The sequence below is a fragment of the Fukomys damarensis genome, unplaced genomic scaffold (assembly GCF_012274545.1).
Source record: "Fukomys damarensis isolate Sample0158 unplaced genomic scaffold, DMR_v1.0_HiC HiC_scaffold_21, whole genome shotgun sequence".
Classification (NCBI taxonomy): Eukaryota; Metazoa; Chordata; class Mammalia; order Rodentia; family Bathyergidae; genus Fukomys; species Fukomys damarensis.
This window is the reverse complement of record NW_022900933.1, coordinates 30,021,286-30,040,918: the sequence shown is the minus strand read 5'-3', so window position 1 is coordinate 30,040,918 and position 19,633 is coordinate 30,021,286. Positions and strand designations below refer to the sequence as shown.

The 19,633-nt window shown below is 45.9% G+C and overlaps 1 protein-coding gene across 4 annotated transcripts in view; it reads right to left on the bottom strand.

Moving 5' to 3' along the window:
* Window positions 1–445: 445 nt before the first annotated feature.
* The window catches only part of Tdp1 (tyrosyl-DNA phosphodiesterase 1), a 75,457-nt gene continuing 56,269 nt past the window's right edge, over window positions 446–19,633 (bottom strand). The window contains exons 14-16 of one of the 4 annotated variants that reach the window (XM_010616286.3): window positions 16,935–17,037; window positions 6,949–7,057; window positions 446–1,035 (exon numbers count right to left, since the gene is read on the bottom strand). In XM_010616286.3, the coding sequence (XP_010614588.1) occupies window positions 962–1,035; window positions 6,949–7,057; window positions 16,935–17,037 (286 nt within the window). In that variant the 3' untranslated portion in view covers window positions 446–961. Of the gene's footprint in view, window positions 1,036–6,948; window positions 7,058–16,934; window positions 17,038–19,633 lie in introns of those variants that run through there. The other 3 variants (XM_010616287.3, XR_778715.3, XM_033766756.1) reach the window with 3 other exon arrangements.

Genomic DNA, 19,633 nt, shown 5'->3' with positions numbered 1-19,633 from the left:
ATGCCCTGATGAAGGAGAGGCTTGCTGAGCACTGCTTCGAACCTGGTGCCACCACCACCAAGTCCCCGGCCCCTCAAGGAGGGGAGCATCAAACCTCAGGGTCTTTGCCCAGCTGGCTGTGGGGCATCCGCTTAGGGCTGGCCCCACCGTGACAGTGGCATCAACTGCCAGCACAGGGGACCTCACTGCAGCAGGGCTCAAGTGATGAGGGCATGGACACTGGTACCTACACAGAGGCTAGGGCCAGAGAAGCCTTCGTTTTCTCACCTGTGAAATGTAGTGGTTAGACTAATTCTGTGGTTCTTATGCCTTTTTTTAAAAAAAGCAGAAAAGTATCCCCAATAATATCCTGATGGAACCCTAACATGTAAAGGGGAGCTTCTCTGCTGGAAGGTGATAGGAGCCCAGCAGCCCTGTCTCCCCAGCCAGACTCTAAGGGCTGGAGCTGCTCACCAGCCTCAGCCACTGATCCCAGGAATGTCTTTAGACTCAGGTTCTGCAGTGTGTTCAAGGCACACCCGGAAAGTGAAGAGAGGGCAGGAGCGAGACAGCAAAGCTCCTGTTTGGATGGAGGGCACCTCTGGAGATGGAGAGGGAGGAAGTACCAAGTGCAAGGTCAACCTTCAGTTCAGAACAGCTGGCACTACCGCGACAGTCTACATTGCCAGAAGAATAATTTCACATTTATATATGTACATATATTTTTAACATCGTGAAGTTTAATTGCTTTCTTCCCAAAGCATATAAAAGTGAGTTAAGAAAATAGCACTTTTTTAAAAGTAGGAGTGTCAGTAATGACCATTAAAAGTGCAACACCCGTGTTCACGAGAGCAACCTTTACAAAGAGTTTTCTAGAAGTGAAAGTAAGACTTTGAGGAAAGTGAACGTTGAGTACAAACAAGAACATTCAGGATCTGAGGCTCAACATCTTACGCTCCAATTTCACAGGGCTTCAGGGCTCTCAGGAGGGCACCCACATGTTCCCGTGTGTATCTGGTGCTTTGACATAAGGAATGTTCCAGATCCACGGCCGGTCTGGAGAGAGAACACATCACATATATATATATTTGAACAGGATCACAGGAAAATTCTTTGCCTGACGGACAAAAGCACTTGTGTACTAGATTCTCCAACCTGCAAACGATGTGTTCTGAATGAGCCCCAGCCGATACCCCTGCACACGATGTAAAGACCCACATTAGGACACAGCTGGATGAGTGCGAGCAGAGAGGCAGATGGGCTAGCAGAAGAACCCCGGAGGTGAATCCTAGCCCTGCCACAGGGCTGAGCCACACCACAGGTCACTTCAGCAAGCCGAACCCAGCTTCCTCATCTGCACTCACGTCACGGACCTGACCCAAGGAATAAATGAGACAAATCATAGCGCAGGGGAGGCACAGCATCTGCTAATGGCAAAGGTGCAGCTCACTGCAGCTATTTCTTTTTCTTTCAGGAAGCTACAGAGAGCAACAGTAATAACCGGTGCAGCTTTTGTTGTTGAAGGTTCACCACTGATGAGACGTGAAGTCTCTGTTAAATGACGCAGACCCAGGTCAAAGAAAAAGCAGCACGCCGGGGCACAGCACACTGGAGAAAGCTCTGAGGACCTGCGTCCAAATGCCACCTCCATTCCGCTCAGCACCTTCGCGAAGGCACTGGGTTTTAGCCTTGGTTCCTCCTCTATGAAACTGGAAATTACTATGTTAGCAACTGCCAGGGATTACTATGAAGCTAAATGAGAACATCTGTGCAAGTTCCTGGCAAGTTGTAGGTGTTCGATAAACAGGGATTTTTCTTCTTTTAACTGATTTTTTCCCCCCAGAAATTGAAAATAACTTCCATAAATCACTCTTGCCACGCATCACTACCGCTAGAGTCACACACCATTTCAAAAGAGCCATAACAACACGGGCAGGGTATAAATATATCACAAGGATTAAAAATAAATCCCCAACTTTGAAGGGCTGCAGTGCTTATTGTAAACTTCCACTTCCCAGGTCTAAAAGAGACGGCCAGGCTGCCCCAGCGGACTGCAGCCTCCCCTTCTGCTTTCTCCTGGAGCCTTCCCTCCCCTCCACTCCAGAGGTGAAGGCAGCTCAGTAGACAGCTTGGAAAATAATGGTCTCTGTTACACTTTCCTTGCAGCAGACCTCGCTGATTGTGCTCAATAATCTCGGAGCAATCATGCAAATAGCAGCACCCAGCAGGATGTGCAGGAAAAGGGTTCCAAAATGGCAACAAATTATCAGAACATTGTTGATCGCCTTTGGCCTTGGGAAGGCTGGCAAGCATGAAACCAAGTTCTCTTTGTTCATATAACAAGCTTGTTGCGAGTGTAGCAACTCTGCTTCCTGCGTTTGTTTCATAAGAGGTCCAGGGACTGGCAGGGTAATGGAGGAGGGCCTGACTCGAACCCCCATGCTCTTCTATTGCAAACACATCTTCTGTGTCTGGACCTCTGTTATTTACCAGTCTTACTGCTCTGTGGGGTAAAATCAGCTCTGCTATATTCCGAGGCTGAGGGAATGAAGCAGTTGATCGTGATGTTCTTCACAGTAATGCAGGATTAGGGATGCAGACATTTACTAAGCAGCAGCATCAAGATCACCACTCCATTTTTCCTTTTCCTCAAAATTATGCAATAATGACAGAGCAAGGGTCTGGTAACCGCCTGGTTGGCAAATCCCCTGTAGCTCTGCTTTATAAATGAGCAGAATGTCTGCACCACGGGCTGAGCACCCATTATGCTGGCTGACAGGTCTACCTGAACTTCTACTCCAACTACAGGAAAGCCAGAAAAACAGTCCGGGAGACAGGAGGGTGGCTGGAATTCAGCTTCTTTTTACCCCCTGCTACTGGAAATCAGCATTAAAAGTGGCTTACAGGAAACTTACTTCAAGCAACTTCCTGAATCTTCCCATGACATAGCTGGCCTTGTAGCACATTTATGCATATTTAAGGGCTAGCTAGATGCCAGGGACTTTGCTAGGTGCTGTGGTCAGAGCAGAAGAAAAGCCAGACCTGCAAGCCTCATGCAGCTTAGAGCACAGGTGAGCTGGATGCCCGGCAGATGGCGTTCTGGCCAACAGTTGTCATCATGTCTGTGGAGCGGCTCCTTAACCTGACCCACAACAGACTCACTTGTCAGAGTAAGTGCATTTCCGGGACCCAGACCAGGCTGGGGCCTGGCAGTGTGCAGTTGTATCAAATTCTAAAGATGATCTGGCTGCAGGCAGAGTTTGGGATGTAAGGCTGAAGGGGACGGGATGCTGTTGTGTTCTCCTTGGAATATAACGAAGACTGTAGAGAGGAGAGGGATGTGACCAGGTGTGCGTGGCAGCAGTGGAGAGGATGGCTTCCGGTGGGAAGCGAGAGACTGCCAAGAGGAACCAGGAGCCAGGTCTGGTGACAACTGAGGAGGCCTGGTCAAGGCCGCATCTGGAGGGCTGGGAATGGCAGCCTGCGGGGCTTCGATATCTTTGTCTCTCTGTGGCTGGATTGTACGCCTCTTACGCCTTTTTGCTAACTCCAGAACTCAGTGCTTGCAGAGGGAGCTCAGGGTAATGGTAAAGGGAAGTGGATGCTGGGGCCAGCCTGCCTGTGGGACCTGAGCAAGTTATCCCGAGGGTCCTAGGATCCTCATCTGGAATTGGGGTGGCACTGCAGTACTCATGCATGCAGCTGTGAGGGTGCCATGAAATAATTCGCGCCATATGCTCCCATTTGCCCCTGCTTCATAAATAGTGCTTAGTGAAGTGCTAACGGCTGTAAAGATCACCACCATCTCGACTCCCAGGGGCCGAGGACTGTCATTATCCTACACACTGTGGGTGCTCAGTGGTTTGTAACCATCAGATAAAATTTTAAAAATTGGTGAATTTTCTTTATCAGAAGACTTCTTGAAAAAATATTGCTCCTGTTAGCATAATGGGTTTGGTTATACACAACTTCAGGAGAGAAAACTTGGGTCTCCCTGGCTTACCAATATATAACCAAGCACCCAGACAGCGCCTGCATACATCAGGCTCTGTATGAATCTGCAGAGAGAATGGATAAACAGCAACTACTGCACAAAGTAAGAAATCCTGTGTCTGCTTCATTTCATTTGATCTTTTTTTTTTTTTTTTTTTTAATTTCATGATACCTGGGCGTAACTTTTCATGGCAGGTGTTTTTGTTTTGTTTTGCAGTAAAAGGAATTGAACCTAGGGCCTTTGCACTGAGCTATAGCCCCAGTCCTTTTTTAAACTGTTAAAGTTTGAGGCGGGGGTCACTGAATTGCTACATTGCCCAAGCTGGGACTGAACTTGTGATCCTACAGCCTCAGCCTCCTAGAACACTGGGATTACAGGTGTGTACCACTGCATCTGGCTCATGGCACATTTCTTTGCTAAGCTTTTTCTAAGGCTTTATCAATTTTATTTAATCTTTCAAAGAACCAACTATTCAAATCATTGATTTTTTATATTGTTTTCTTAGTTCCAAATGCATTAATTTCTGCTCTGATCTTTAAAATTTTCCCTGCAAAGCTTTTTCTGTAGTCTTTTGGTTTGAAAAAATATGAAACGAGATACTAGGTATGTGTTATAATGTTTTGAAAATAAATTTTTAAAAATGAAATGCTTTTAGAATGTTCTTAACCACTTGTTTTTCTACGTTTTAGTAAAATGCCTTAAAAAATGATTTTGTGAAACTCCTCTTAATATTGAGAAAGACCTGATGGTGCCCTTGAGCCATTCCCTTGAATTGCTTCTGAAGTGTCTCTGTTGGCTTTTCTTAGTCTTTTTCTCTTTCCATTCAGTGTTCCGAGCACCTCTGTCTCAGTTGAGCACTCGGGATTTGACAGGTAGTAACACTGTTAACTGGTTAAATGAATACAATAAAATTTAATTCATAAATGACTGAGTACTGTTGATTATAATGCTGTGCACAAATAAAGAACATTTCTTGCTTAAAAAAAGCACTGTTTACCAAGGTCAAGGAGAGGGAAGAGAATTCCTGGTAATTCATGTGCCAGGAACTGAGCTGGCCACTGTAAGTAGGATAATTATGAAAACCCTGAATTAGACACAGTGTTAAGCACATTATAGATATCATCTCAGTTCATTTTTTCAGCATTCCTTAAGGTAGGCACTCATATTTACTTATGCTGCAAAGAGATACAAAGGCCTGGAAAAGTAACTGCTCAAAGTTTCTTAGGACGTTGTAGAGCTCGCATGTGACCACAGCCTGGATTTAGAGCATGGTTTTCCTCTTTAAATTTTTGGTAGCAGGCAGATTGATCATGGATTCCATGAAATTCTGATCAAATCTGTATAACTTTGCTAACAGAAAAGAAATCTTCATTAACATACAACAAACTTAGCAGAGTCATAGATGCTTTGGGAAGAGAGGAAGAATGCTTTGGAACCTTACTATCAACACAAATGATCAGAGAGGTACAGAGTCACTTGTAAGGCACGATGACATACTGACAGCAGGAGAGAGGACTGGCTTGACAGAGGATCAGTGTGTTCTAAGAAACAGGTCCATGGTGGGAGGCAGGGTGGGGAAGTTGCTGGCAGTCAGGCAGTATCACGTGGGCAAGAGCAGGCCATACTGGGTGAGGCCAGCTCCCTCAAGGAAATGGAGTTTGGAGTGTTAATGGAGGGACGTCGCTAAAACTTTGCAATCAAGTTTTCCACGTTCAGATTCCCTGTTAGAAAACCTGCAGATCACAATTTTGCTGCTCATGTGGGTCTCTAGCCTCTAGGGGAGAAGACGCTGGGTACGGTGATGTAATAAGCACTTGCCATTGTAAATTATTAATGGTGTCCTAATTGCACAGCTCCTCTGTGTGGGTACGGGTGGCCTGGCTGGAGATGAGGCTGGATCACATCAAGGGCGGGGGTGGGGGTGGGGGATGGAGGGGTAGAGGAGCTGCACCTCAGCCAGCTGGCTCTGGGGTCAGGAGACCTGCTGAGGATATTCCCAGGGCTTTTCGTTTTGTTTGTCTGTTTTTCAGCTAGAGTCTCACTATGTAATTCAGACTGCTCTATAACTCACTGCATAGCCCGGGCTGGTCTTGAACTCACAGCGATCCTCCTGCCTCAGCCTCCAGAGTGCTGAGATTACAGGCATACACCACCACGCCCGGCCCCCCGCCCGGGGATTTTCTATGGTGAAACTTACTTGATCACTGACCTTAGGAAATTCAGTCTAGTGCGGCCGTTTTCAAAGTGTGGCAAGGGGACCTCACTAAGCCAGTCTTCACTGTGCTCATGGTCACATCCACGCAAGTGTGCAGAGGTGGGTGACACAGAGTACCAACAGATGGGGGGGGCTGCTGTGACAGCTCAGTGGCCTCTCATGATGCACAAAGAAGCAACTTCAGAAAACATTAAATAATCAGCACTTTACTGGCTCATTCTTCTTCTAACTTTAGGAATAATCAATCATACAATCATTACAATGGATTTATTTTATTATTTTTATTTTGGCTGTACTAGGGATTGGATGCAGGGCCTTCACACTGAGCTACATCCCAGCCTTTTTTTTTGGGATACAGGGTCTAAGTCACTAATTTACCTAGGTTGGGCTTCAGCCTGTGATCCTACTGCCTCAGCCTCCCACAGTGCTGGGAGTGTATCACTATGCCTGGCCCAAACTAATAAGTCAATAAGTAAATATTTCTTGGTTTTAATTTTTAACATAGTAAACATGTATAGATATGAAGTCTCATGTGAATAAAAGTTCTTCATGCTTCTCAATAATTTTAAGACTACGAAAGGGTTTTAAGACCAACCAGGTTGAGGGCTGCTGCTCCAGTGGCCCAGACAGACTGCTGCAAACCTGATCTTCCACAGGGTTCCACAAACCAGGCTCCCACCGAGAGACCAACAGCATCTCTTGGCTCTGTTTGCTTTTAGCACAACACCCCCACCCATGGTTCCCTACACCCGTGTCTCACCTTTACTTCCGTACACTTCTGGAGGCAGATCGTACGGCACGGGGAAGGGGGCTGCAAGCTCCTGGCTGCCGGAGAAGAATTTCTGCTTCACCTTGAAGCTGGCCAGGCCCTGCAGACACACAGAGGGAATCTATGATTGCATTTTGTTTTCTAAAAAGAACCAGAAGATCCCAAGAAACAATTATATCCTTCGGAGAGCCACAAAAAATCCAAGTGATTTCAGAGCTATTTTCAATGTTTCATAGGCAAATATATTTGTAACTCTTCCCAATTATTTTCTTTCCTAAAAATAAAAGAGGCTTACATTTCAGGAATTAAGTTTTTCAAGAGTTTAACAAAAGATATGAGGGAATCAAAAGCAACAGTTCTGGAGATTGCAACCCATTCTACTAAACACTATGTACAGGCTGGCAGGGAGGCTGTAGAATTCACTGTATAAAAATATCTTAAAATACTTTCAATATTGCTATAGTAACAGACTGCTCAGGGGTAAGAAGTAAAGTTATTCTCATGTATAATGAAAGTGCTCCAGTAGGAATATAAAAATGAAAAATTTTCAAGATCTACCACATGGAAGGTTCATTCCATGACCTCCTGAGCAGGGTGCTAATCTCTGGTGTGCACTGGGGTGGAGGTGCCCCCTACCCAGGCTGATGGCTGATGAGTGTGTGCTGCCTTTTCTTCTGCCCCAGGGCCTGCACAGTGCAGATGCTTAATACATTAGTGATGTCCCCCAGGCCTCCACACATGGGCATCTTCACGGCTTCCTTGCTTATCCTGGTACTCTGCTTTTCAGTCTATCCAACTGTATCTCATGCCTCTGCCCACTGTTCATATGCAGACCCATCCTTTGTATCTAAAGAGCTTCATACCAAACAGTGCTAACGTCCTGGGAAGGAGGAAAAGAATGAGCACTACGATTTAGTCTCTGTGGTCACGAAACCTAGGGGACTTTGGCCTTATCGCTACAGCATAGGGGGATATGGCAAGTCTCTCTGACCTTGGCCTCAGACAGTCTAAGTCCTCTCCTTTGTTCTGGTCCTGAGTCGTGTGCGTGGCTGATATTAGTGTTCATTCACTTTACCAGGCAGCTAAAAGGTCAGAGGAGCCCCACAGTCCATGGTCATCACATCTATTTCTTGTAATTTTATAACTTGCACTTTAGTAACCCCTTGTGGTCGGTGGGCTTCTTTGCTTAACCTAACCCAAGCTCAACGGGGCACTAAAATGGAAGGTGCTGACTACAACTTCCACACAGTTGAAACTGGAATACAGCACTATTGGAGTAAGAACTATGGTGAAAAGCAGCACACCCCAATGGTATCAGACATCCACCCCACCTAGTGATGCTAAGATTTCACAGAAGATGGGAAACGTGAACACAAGATAAGCTCTACTTCTAGGCTTGCCCCTAACTCCTCCTCCTGAGGCTTCCTCTTCCTGAGTAGCCCAAGATCCCATATAAACCCACACCCTTTGACCTAGGGGATCCTGGGAATTCTGGTCACTAGATACCCAAGTCTCTGATTTGTGTGACTCTACAGAATTCCTTTTTGCTTGACTGGAACTACTGTCTTGGGGGTCCCTGCTGGCACAAGTCTCGGGCAAGGGTCCAGAGGTAGGGGGATGAAGGCATGTGACATACACAAGTCCTGGTTATCTCTGTGCTCTTGGGAGTGTACAGTCTGGAGAGAAATATCAAGCAAACACATTTCTACAAGTAAAATAATCACAATTTGTAGCAAGTGCTGTGGGAACAACACTACAAGAGAACAATGGGGCTTTGGAAGCAGGATTTAGGGGTTGGGCAGAGGACAGTCAGCAGAACCCTTCCCATCAATAAACTCTGGGAAAAGAGGAGAGCTTGAAGTGGGAGTGGGGAAGAAGAATGTTCTAGGTGGAGGGAATAGCAGGGTGGCTAGGATCTTTGCATGTTACAGGAACTAAAACAGATGGTTGGTGGGACAGGTGGCTACTTATGTATTGGTCTCAATTTCCTCCTTGGTGAAAGTGGGATGGTAAAGCTCCTGGTGGTCATCATGCTGATGTTTCTAACTTCGGCACCCAGCACAAGCCCTCATGTACAGCAGGTGTGTAAGAAACACGGGACTGCAGCACCTCCCCTGCTCCGTTGGCTTCTGCATGGGAACAAATGGAATACATGGGGGAAAGTGACTCATGCATGTTAAGACCCACAAAAGGTAGAGGGTTGCAGCATTTCTAATAGAGATGCCAATTGAAATACAGTGAAAGGTGGTATGTGAAACATGCCGGACATAAAAGCCAGGCATAAAAGGAAGAATGACCTATTTCCAGTAGCAGGATAAGGAAAGGCTTTGTAGAACATAGTATTTTAGTTGGGCTTTGAAAAATTGGTATAATTTTGGTAAACAGAGTGATGGTAGGGAAGACCATCAGAAAAGAGGCCAGTAAAATCCAGGGCAGAGCTAGAAAAGCACACAGCAGGCACATCCGGGGGTGGAGGGTTAAAACACTGGAAAGGTTTCAACAGGGGGCAGCATGGACTTCTGTGGCTGGTACCTGTTAAATCAGAATCACTCCATGGCTGTGGGACTCGGGATGGCACGTGAGTGGTCTTTCTGTGGGGAATCTCAGGTCCACAAGAACCCTGAGGGCATGGTCCTGAGGAGCTGCCCCTGGATTCAAGTCCTGCCTGAAGAAAGGGATTCATCCTCTTTGCTTTATTGCTCACGCTTGCTTGGGTTGAATTTCTGTCACTTACAACCCAAAGCACCATGGGCCCTGGTGAAGGAGGTGGCCTTTATGTGAACAGTGAGAAGGTGCAGAAGGCTTCAGAAGAGCAATGTCCTGCTATGAAGGCAGATTGCAGCAGCCTGGACAGAGGTCTAGACAGGGACTCCCTAGAGCAGCCGCTCAAGAGTCCCTGCCAGATGAGGACAGAAGACAGCGAAGGGTAACAGGTGACTCAAGGACTAGTACTGCAAAAAGTGTAGACACAAGTGAGGTGACTCTGGACAAAGGGTATCCAAGGAAAGAAATAAATTGGAAAGAGATTAAAAGAAAAACATAAGGGACATGTGAGGGTAGGGAAGAGGAGGAAGTGGCTGGGAGACCAAAGACTCCTGAAGGCTTTGAGCCTGGTCACTGAAGGTCACCACAGACTCCTCCGTGCCCCCTACTTTTTCCCACTCAGCCATCAACTCCCCAGATGCAGCACTGGGTGCCTCCTTACATCTTACCTTTGACACTTTTCAGATCAGAGGAAATTCTTCATAATCTCTTATTTGCTTACTTATTTGCTTATCTCTAGCTTATTTGCTGTGGGACTCGAGGCAAGTTACTTCACCTTTCCGGGCCTTGGTTTATCAAATGAAGAGAATGATGGCATCTGATTTGTAGGGATATGTTATTTAGAACAATGATTGACATGTGACAAGTGTTCCAGGAAGTAAACTGGTATAACTGAATATTTTCCTCCTACTTAATAGAGGAGGAACCAAATCTGGAGCTTAACTAGTTATGCAGGGCCATGTAGCTAACTAAAGCAGCAAGGCTGGAAATGGGAACCCTGTCTTTTTGGTTCTTGGTCCTATGATGCTTCCACTAAGCAAACAAATGGTCTCCGATTCAGCACAAAACGGTAACAATGAAAGAAGTCCTTGCAAATCAAGAGTCAGTGCTAAGGTAGGCAGGTTGCGTCAGGATGAGCCGAAGTCTGGAAATTGTGGTAGAAGGGGCCAGAGGTGGGGAAGTGGTACCAATGTGGTGATCACTAAGTACTTTTATGGAGTTTTAGTTTAAAAAAAAAAAAGACTTTCTTCTTTTTCTCCTAGCTTAACTGTTATTTCCATCTGTATCGTGGCAGTGGAAGATTCTTCACAGCCTGGACCAGATCTTGTGCCCTACATGTTTTGACCCAGGCCTCCATTTTGTGGAATCTGACCTCAGATACAAGTGTTGAACCATCCATATCAGACAGGAAGCAATATGCTTTCTTCTTGAACGCCATTTTTGATCCAAATTCTAGGGTATTATACAAAAAAAAAAAAAAAAGTACCACTTTTCCCTTCAATCTGGATGTCAAATAATTTGAGGCTGTCTCCTAATTATCATTATTTATATATCACAGTGGTATTGCGTGGCATTTTACAAAACAGAGGAAGGCACCCTCCTAGGCACAGATACTTAAAAGACAGTGAAGACAATACATTTATAAAACACCAGGTGAGAGGGTGGACACATATCACATAGGAGAAATTGCTGGTTTTTCCCTTCGACAGCTTTGGGAGTGAAAGTGCTGGGTTATTGTTTGGTTTGGCAGCTCGACTCCATCACAGGGAGCAAGAGGGCTGCCAGGATTTCAGCTGGAGATGCTGCTTGTTTGTTGGCCACACAAGTCTGAGCAGCAACTGCGAATGGGCCAACCCTACACACAAGGCATCAGGCTTTCTGGGTAAAACAGTGACAGCCGCTGAGCCTCCCAGTAGGAGCACAGTTGATCAGAAATGGACTAAGCAACAGGGAAAGAATCACAGAAAGATGGTGGTGGCCTGTCCCCCCTGCAAGGCAGGATCTGAACCCCCATGCCCGTGTTCCTGCCCAGGCCCTGTGGGATGGTTCTCATATGCATAGGGCTGGCTGAGCGTAGTGCAGGAGGAAGAGAAACAGCAGCACCACAACATCCCGGAAGTGATGTCAAGATCCTGACTTGACGGAAAGCCTAGGAGACCTTCAAGCTTCTGCTGGGCTATGTGCTGTACATTCTGCTGCCATTGTCACTGGAAACCACAGCCTCTGCTGAGCACATGGTAGGTACCGGGCACTGTCTTAAACCCTGTATAGGTTCTACCTCTTTATTCTCATGATCCTGAGTTAGTTACTGTACTGTGGAGTAATGGAAAGTAACGGGGCCTACAGAAGTAAAATAACTTGGCTAGCAAGTGGGTCCCCGGCTCTGGTCTACCAAATTCCAAGCCCATTCTCTGTCATTGTGATTCCTATACCTCTCAGGTCCCTAAATCTTCCAACTCTGTGTCCTGGAGAGTTCCTTTTCTTGGTTTTTGGGATCACTCCATGTGTTCTCCCATGTTTTATCCACTTCCAAGTTCTTTTAGTGTCTCTGGCTGAGAAGAAGGGAAGTAGCTCAGGATGACACAATTACTAAGGGCCTGTTGCTCCCCGACCCACATTCATCAAATGACCAGAGCCCAGGCGTATGGGAGATGAAATGCTCTTGGTGGACCTTGATGTCCCACAAAGGAATCTGGATGTTCTCTTGTGGGCCCAGGGGAACCACTGAAGGGCACAGGAACACAGAACAGGGTATGTGGGCAGAAACAGCACTGAAGCAGAGTGGAAACCTGTGATGAGGATGTGAGGAGCCAGCGAGTCCAGGGGATATATATATATATATATATTTTAACCAGGGCAGAAGAGATAGGATATGAGAACTAGATGTGGAAGGGTTAGAGGCCAGGGGCCTCTCAGCTGTGTGGGAGACTGTACGACAGGGCTCAGTGAAACACTGTTGCCTAGCTGTGTACTCCTGGGAAACCTTCTGGGAGCCAAGCAGTGGGCCAGCCCCAGGAAGTGGACAGAAGTGGTGCTGGGAGAGCGAGGAGGGGCACCATTGTGGGGTAAGAGGCTGAGAATAGGCTCAGCTGTTGCTCTTGGAAGTTGTATTAATTCTTCCAGCCAGAGTCCCCATCTTAAGAAGAGCGCATATTCCTGTACTATGTGCCATCTCTGAGAACAAAAAAAACCAAAAACAGCTTAACCAGAATAGAGGAAAGAGAAAGCAGAGACTTGGAGGCTGAGGTGAAGTGGAGACTTGACTTTTTGGGGATCGGATTGCTGTACTTGGTTCTGCCACAGAAAACAGGGAATCTACCATCTCGACAGCCAATGAACCGTGGGTTCTAAAGAGGCCAAGGTGTCTCTGAGCCCTAAGAGCAGGGGCCCTTATGCTACTACTGGACATTAGCCCTCGATTCTGAGGTGGCTGTGTGCATTGTTCATGGGGGCAGGAGGAGTTCTAGCCACACTGTGTGCTACGCATTCAATAAATACCAAATGGAATGCAGTTCAGAGAGAGACTTCTGCCTCCCTAGTACACACACACAGATGCCTTAGGGCTTGATACATAGCCACTGATCTTTGAAGTCAGGGGATCTTTCCTATATTAAGATTTTCCAGAGATGTGTGCATCTAATTTAAAAGTTAAATACATAGGAAGAAACATTCCAGAGGACATTATAGCATTGGTAATATCAGACCTCAAAAGAACAGTCTTTGACTTAAATCAGCAAGTTCCTATCAGGTACTCCGTACGTGCCACGTACTACTAAGTGCTGGTCACACAGGTCAGATGTACTTTGACATTAATCTCTAAGGCTCCTGAAAGTGCCCCAATCAGAGGGAGAGCTACTGATGCTCCACATGCAAGATAGTTTGATCTTGAGAAGAAGTATTTATGGACTGATTCACTTAAAAAAAAAAAGCAGAAAGAAATGGGAACAGTCATTATTCAGTGACCAAGAACTCATCAGCTTCCAGATCAATCTCAGAGGTTTCAAGTAGCACCTTTACTATGAACGGGACAGGTTAGCTCTCCATCCACCTCAGTTTCTGGGGCCTAGGACATGTTGTCACGTGGCTGCCGGGTTGCCAGGTGACAGGCTCTGGCCGGGGCTGTGGAAAGGGGAACCGTAGGGGTCCCTCTAGGTGGCTGCCCGTGCTGTTTGAGGCTGTGCCATTCCTGACTGTAATGCTGGCCTCAGATCATTGTTCAGGACACAGTGATCGAGATGGCCGCTGGTGAAGGACGAAAGAGGCAACTCCGGGCGCTGATAGCTCAGAAATGTGGGAGGCAGAGACATGGAGTTCTGCCCAGAAGGCACAAGGGGATGGTCCTGAGAAGGGACTCTGGATGCTTTCAGGCCTGAAGGAGAACTGCCAACTCCATGGGCCCAATCTCTTTGGCAAAGATGTAACTAAAAGTATCAACAGCTCTGTCTTACTCCTATTGAAGAGGGAAAGCTAAAGAAACAATACCTTGCCTCATTTTATGACAAACTGCATTCTTGTCAGCAAACATTTTACATTTAGGATCAATAGAGAAAGCGGTAAGGCATTTTACTCAATGAATAGATAGGGGCTGGCATGGAAAGTAGACCTAAGCTTGAGACGACCCCAGAAGTGCCGAGGGCCATCCTCTGAGCTTCAGAGCCAACCGGTGGCAGCAATCAGGGAGAAGGCCTACTTTGAAGTCCCCAGAGCTGGACTGGCAACACCCTCCCGAGTCTCAGCGGTTCAGTAATTTCTTTGATTCTACGACTTTCCTCCGTATATCTTCAATAAGTTTCTTCTTTTTAATGGGCTTAAGCTGCTGTTTGTATAACAAAAACACTACAGCCCTCTCACCTTAGGTTACGCCCTCCTGGGGTGGTCACCTTGCGCCTTTGCGCCTCTCTGTACTCAGCTCCACCCGGGAGGACGCCTCTTGTCTTACTACTCCAGTACAGGGTGCTTCTCTGATGTTCACGAGCAACAGATAGGCAGGAAAGCCAAGGTTATACTTCTGAGTACTTCTGACCCTGCCTAACTTTGGCACCTTGCCCGAGTCACAAATGTAGGACAGTTCAATACGATGAGAGAATGGCTGCAGACTAGACAGTTTGTGGGTCCTCACCAGTGTTACAGAGGAAGCGGCTGTGAAGTACTTACCGTTCTGGCCTGTGCAGCTCAAGGCCAGCCAATACCCTGTGGGAGAACGTTCCATCTTCTTAATATACTCTTTTTCTAACTCTAACTTCATATACTTCACTTCACACACAGAAAAACAGAAAATAAAACTAAGCCCATACATTGAAAGGCCATCGTTTCTCTTTTAGATAGCTGATTGGCATATAAACAAAGTCCTAATTATTTATCTTTCCCCATTTCATCCTTTTCCTCTTATTTCTTATCTCGGCCTTCAGTTTTTCACATGTATAAAAAGAGAACAGAAAATATACAAACGGCTACAGAATTGGGCCAGTACTGCATTGCCTTTGATACATCTATTAAAGATTTAGATAGACAGAATCAATCTCAAATGTAACTGTGAATCTGTCTGTCAATCACCTAGTGAGCCGGTTAAAGCTTATCTCTTGAATCTGTTAGGATAATACAACAGGGTGGAATCCACTTTTTATTTTCTGATGGCCTTCATAAACAATGAAATTTCTACTTTACCTCAAGTGTGCTATAGTGGGCCTTTTTCTTTTTCCAAAAATGTAGACATAAGCGGTATAAAATCAATCTGCAGATTCTAAGTGATTATCCCTATTTTTTCCCCTCTATTATCTCCTTCTCTGGTATACACAGAGTAAATATCTGAGCTACAATTTGGCAGCTGAGAAGGCTCTAGAGGATGCAGAAGGGCAATATGTTTCTTTCCTGTTAACGTCTTCATTATCAAGGATCAGGGCAGAACAGTTACAAAAGACTAGAATTTTGCAAATCCTTACAGCAAAAGCCAAACTAGAATGACATGGAATTTTCCCACTAGTACTGGGAGATTACTCTAGCCTCAGTTTAATGCCAATCATTATAATCACAGCGCATTACCAAATACTGTTATCCTAGAGCTGTGGGCTCTTTGTGGGCTGTGATAAACTTGGAAGATCAGGAAGAGATCATGAAATCTCAGGGTTTGGGACTGTGCTCCACTGTCACTGTGGAACCTTAGGGACATCTTATCCCTGCCTAAAAGCAGCTAACCATTTACCTCCCAGGGCCTGCAGATGCTGTACACGAAAAGTCCTTCTGTAGGAAGGAAACAAAATGGGCTGAAATGTGCAAAATTCCACCCTCAACAGCCCAGTTATACAGCTTTGTAGTGAACACTTTAAGATGTAGAAGAACGGATGAAGGCTGGCAAGTGAGGGTTGGGGTGAAAGTGAGAAAAGAGCTGTTTCCTGCAGAAGGCGTAAGGACAGACCGATGAGACCTGCAAGGGCAGCTGGGAGGGAAGTTGCTCTCCAGCACCCTGCGGATGTGAATTCCTGTGTTTTGTGCGTGGGTCCAGATTCCAGCCCAAGGACAGGCACAGAGAACCCCCTAGTCTAAATCTGCTCCAGTCAAAGTGGTTCACAGTGGAGCTGTGTCATGTATGCTTATCCTATATTCAGCTACAGCCAGTGGTAATAAAGGAAGAAAGCAAGAAAAAGCACTAGCCATCTCAGTGTGGGCCATTCCCCTAAGGAGCGTGGCCCGGGATGTGTGAGGAAGTAGGACGGGAGATCCTGGGGCGACCACGCCTCTTGGTGTTGGGGGCTGGGAACAGGCCTCACCGGACCAACGTGATTCTAATGTCTAGAGCGACATGCGGCTTATACAAGCTGGTCCCCACTTGCCTGGTGACCCCTTCGTCTGGTGTTTGGCTGCAGAAAGTCTGTGCTATTCCAAAGCTGGGAGATGAGCATTTGTGCTGGCCATCTTGAGACACAGCACCGATGTGGTCCGGGGACTCAGAGGCACAGTTCACAGGTCCTTTGCTGACCCCTCAGCATTAGCGGATGCTCCAGCTTCCCTGCTTCCTGGCTTTGCTCTTGCTCTTCCCTTGCCAGGTGCCATGCTTTTCCCACTCCTCTCCTGTACCTAAGCCTTCAGACCTATCCTCCTCCCTCTGCCTCCCAGTGGAGCCCTCCAATCACACCCACCTCGATGTCCCCTGCTCGGCTCGGCCATTCCTGTCATATACCACCTTTGCTAAATCTCCACAATGTGTTTCGCACCACTTATGTATGTACCCTGATTAACTTCAGCTGTCGAGCTCTAATCGGGAATCCCACTGCACCCCTCCGCACAGCCCAGACAGAGAGTAAGAGCACAGGTAGGGGTTGAAATCCTGACCCTGCCACCTGCCGACCTGGAGGGTGTCACTGCGACTAAAAGTGCAGACCAGAAAAGTCAACTCATTTCCCATGTGGCCCAGCGGACAGTTAGAGGTGAGAACTCACAAATGCTGAAGGGAGGAAAAGGACCCCGAGCTCATAGGAGCGGATCATCAGCTGGGCGCCATTCTTCTCCAGCGCTCCCCACGCGGCCTTGGACAGATTTGCACTGAGGAGACAGGGACAGAGAGGCGACTGACTCAGTGAGGGTCATACGCTCACAGCTGAAGGACCACAGGTCAAAAAATATACAGCTGTAATCACATTTATTCAATTTCTAGCAGAGTTGCAGCATTTCTAAAAAGGGAATCTAATTCCTCCTGTGCTATAATCCTCAGGATTTATCTAATTGCTAACTTGGGACAGCTTCACCCTCATCTGCATTTTCCCTTAAGGGCAACTATTAAAATAATTATCTTTCCTTATAAATTTTTTGGGGGATCTAAAAATCCCTTTTTTCTTTTTATAACTCAAGTGTAGATAAGACTCTGGTTTTGCTGTATATAAAAGTGTTTAAGAAGGCCAGGATGTAGCTCAATAGTAGAGTACTTGCTTAGTGTGCAAGAGGACCTGGGTTCAATCTCCAATATCACCCGAAACAAACAAAAGCATTTAAGAAAAAAAGGAAAAAACAAACCTATGTTAACATCTTGTACAGTGGTATCTTAAACTTTGTATGTCCTTTTTTGCCCTCCTTTTTTGGCCAGTCAGTGCTAATTTCCACTTTCAATTGGAAGAAAGAAGTTCTAAGGGCTCTAGATTGGTAAATGTATCCAGAAAGAAACGGTGCATTTTAGAATCATGTTTTATACCAATAAGCATTTGTGGATATGACAAAAAAAAAAAAAAAAAAAAAGAAAGCGCAGCAGAAGGAAGGAGACTAGGAACAAAGTACATAAGATACATCAATTCTCACATGTAGATGCTAAAAAGCTGACATTATGTAAGTGGGGAGTAAAATAGTGGTTGCTAGAGGTTAAGAAGGAGGGGTTTGGGAAAACAGAGGGAGGTCTGATAATTGCACTAAGTACTACTGTTCTGCAGTAAAGCAGATTGACTATAGTTTAAAACAACTAATCACACATTTTATAAAGAACTAGAGGAGAAGCTGGGCATGGTGTCACACGTGTGCAGTCCCAGCACTTTGGGAGACTGAGGCACGAAGGCTGAAAGTTTGAGCCCAGTCTGGGCAACTTAGACACGTGGGGAGATCCTGTCTCAACAAAAACAAAACAAAACAAAATGAAACAAAACAAAACAAAAAATGTGAAAAAGGGGTTGGGATGTGGCTCAGTGAGAAAGCTGTGGGTTCGATCCCCAATACTGGGGTGGAGGGTGGGGGTACACACTCAGGATGCTCGGGAGCAGAGACTCTCAGTCCCTGGCATTGTTTGAGACTTTTTTTTTTCCCCCTGAAAATGCAGAAGAGTCTCATCTATTGCTTAATTAACATAAACTCACCATAAGCCATTTTTCCCCCCAGTTAGGCTTATCCTAATTGTATTCCATTTTTTAAAAAGTATAGTAAAATATCAGCCATTTGGAGCCTTTAGCCTGGCTTCAAGAGACTTTCAAGGTTCACTGACAGGAGGCCGCGGATTTAGCTTAGTGGTTCTGCCGCCCACCTCACACGTGCAAGACCTGAGTTCAATCACCACCACCAAAATAAATAAATAAACAAATAAAAAGCTTCACTGACAGGTGCATCAACTTCCTTTCTGGATGGTGTCGGCACTGCTGGAACAGCAAACTCAAACCAAAGTAGGCATCAAGTGAGATGCAAAGAATGATCTCTGTTGAGGGCTCCACAGGATGGAGTGTGGAAACAGCTGGGAAAGCTCTTGAAGCCATTATGCTAATTTTAAAAAACAGTGCACTAGGGAAACAGGAAAGAGGAGAAGAAAGGGACAAGAAAAAAAAAGTGAAAATAGAAGAAAAAATGGAAACAAAGCTTTTGTACATAGGGAGGGGAGGAATGGGGGAGAAAAAGAGGTGGAAAGTATTGTCCCTATGATGAATGTTATCATTAGGTATGTCTAAAACATACCGGGAGATATTTTGCTTTAAAAAACAAAAACTGCATTATGGACCCTCCTGCCTTCCTTACTGGACCACAGCGAGGATAGGGAGCCTATTTATGATGCATAGGGACCATAATCATGAATGTTGCTGTTACTGCCTGGGTGCCATAGCGATGGGAAATGCAGAGGAAGTGAGACACTTATGATAAAGTGGTATTATTACTTGAGGGAAAAATATTTTCTTTAAATAAAAGTTCACAGGGCCAGGTGTGGTGGGGCATGCCTGTAATCCCAGCATCTGGGAGGCTGAGGCAGAAGGATCACCTCAAACTCAAGGCCAGCCTGAACTACAAAGGAAGACCTTGTCCCCATCCAAACTAACAAACAAGTCCAACAAGGCTGTTTGTTTTTAGGTTTCTTACCTATTAGACTTAAAAGGTGACCTCCTAGGCTAAGACATAGGCCTAACAGCAAAACTACCCAGTGAGTGTGAAGTCCAAGTAGTCTCCCTATGAGTTTCTCTCACTGTGGGGGACCCTCGTGACTGTTAGCACCACGACACTCAGGCTGGAGGTACCTTCTGCAGGGCCTGTGCTCATCCTTCCCTCACAGGATGTAATTCTTCCACACTCCACAGTAAAGATCAGCGGAGCCCATGGGGACTCCTTTGCAGGTAGTTTCCTCCAACTCCTCCTTTGGATCTGGCTTCTAACAGAATTCCAAGTATCTGGAACCTTAAAAACT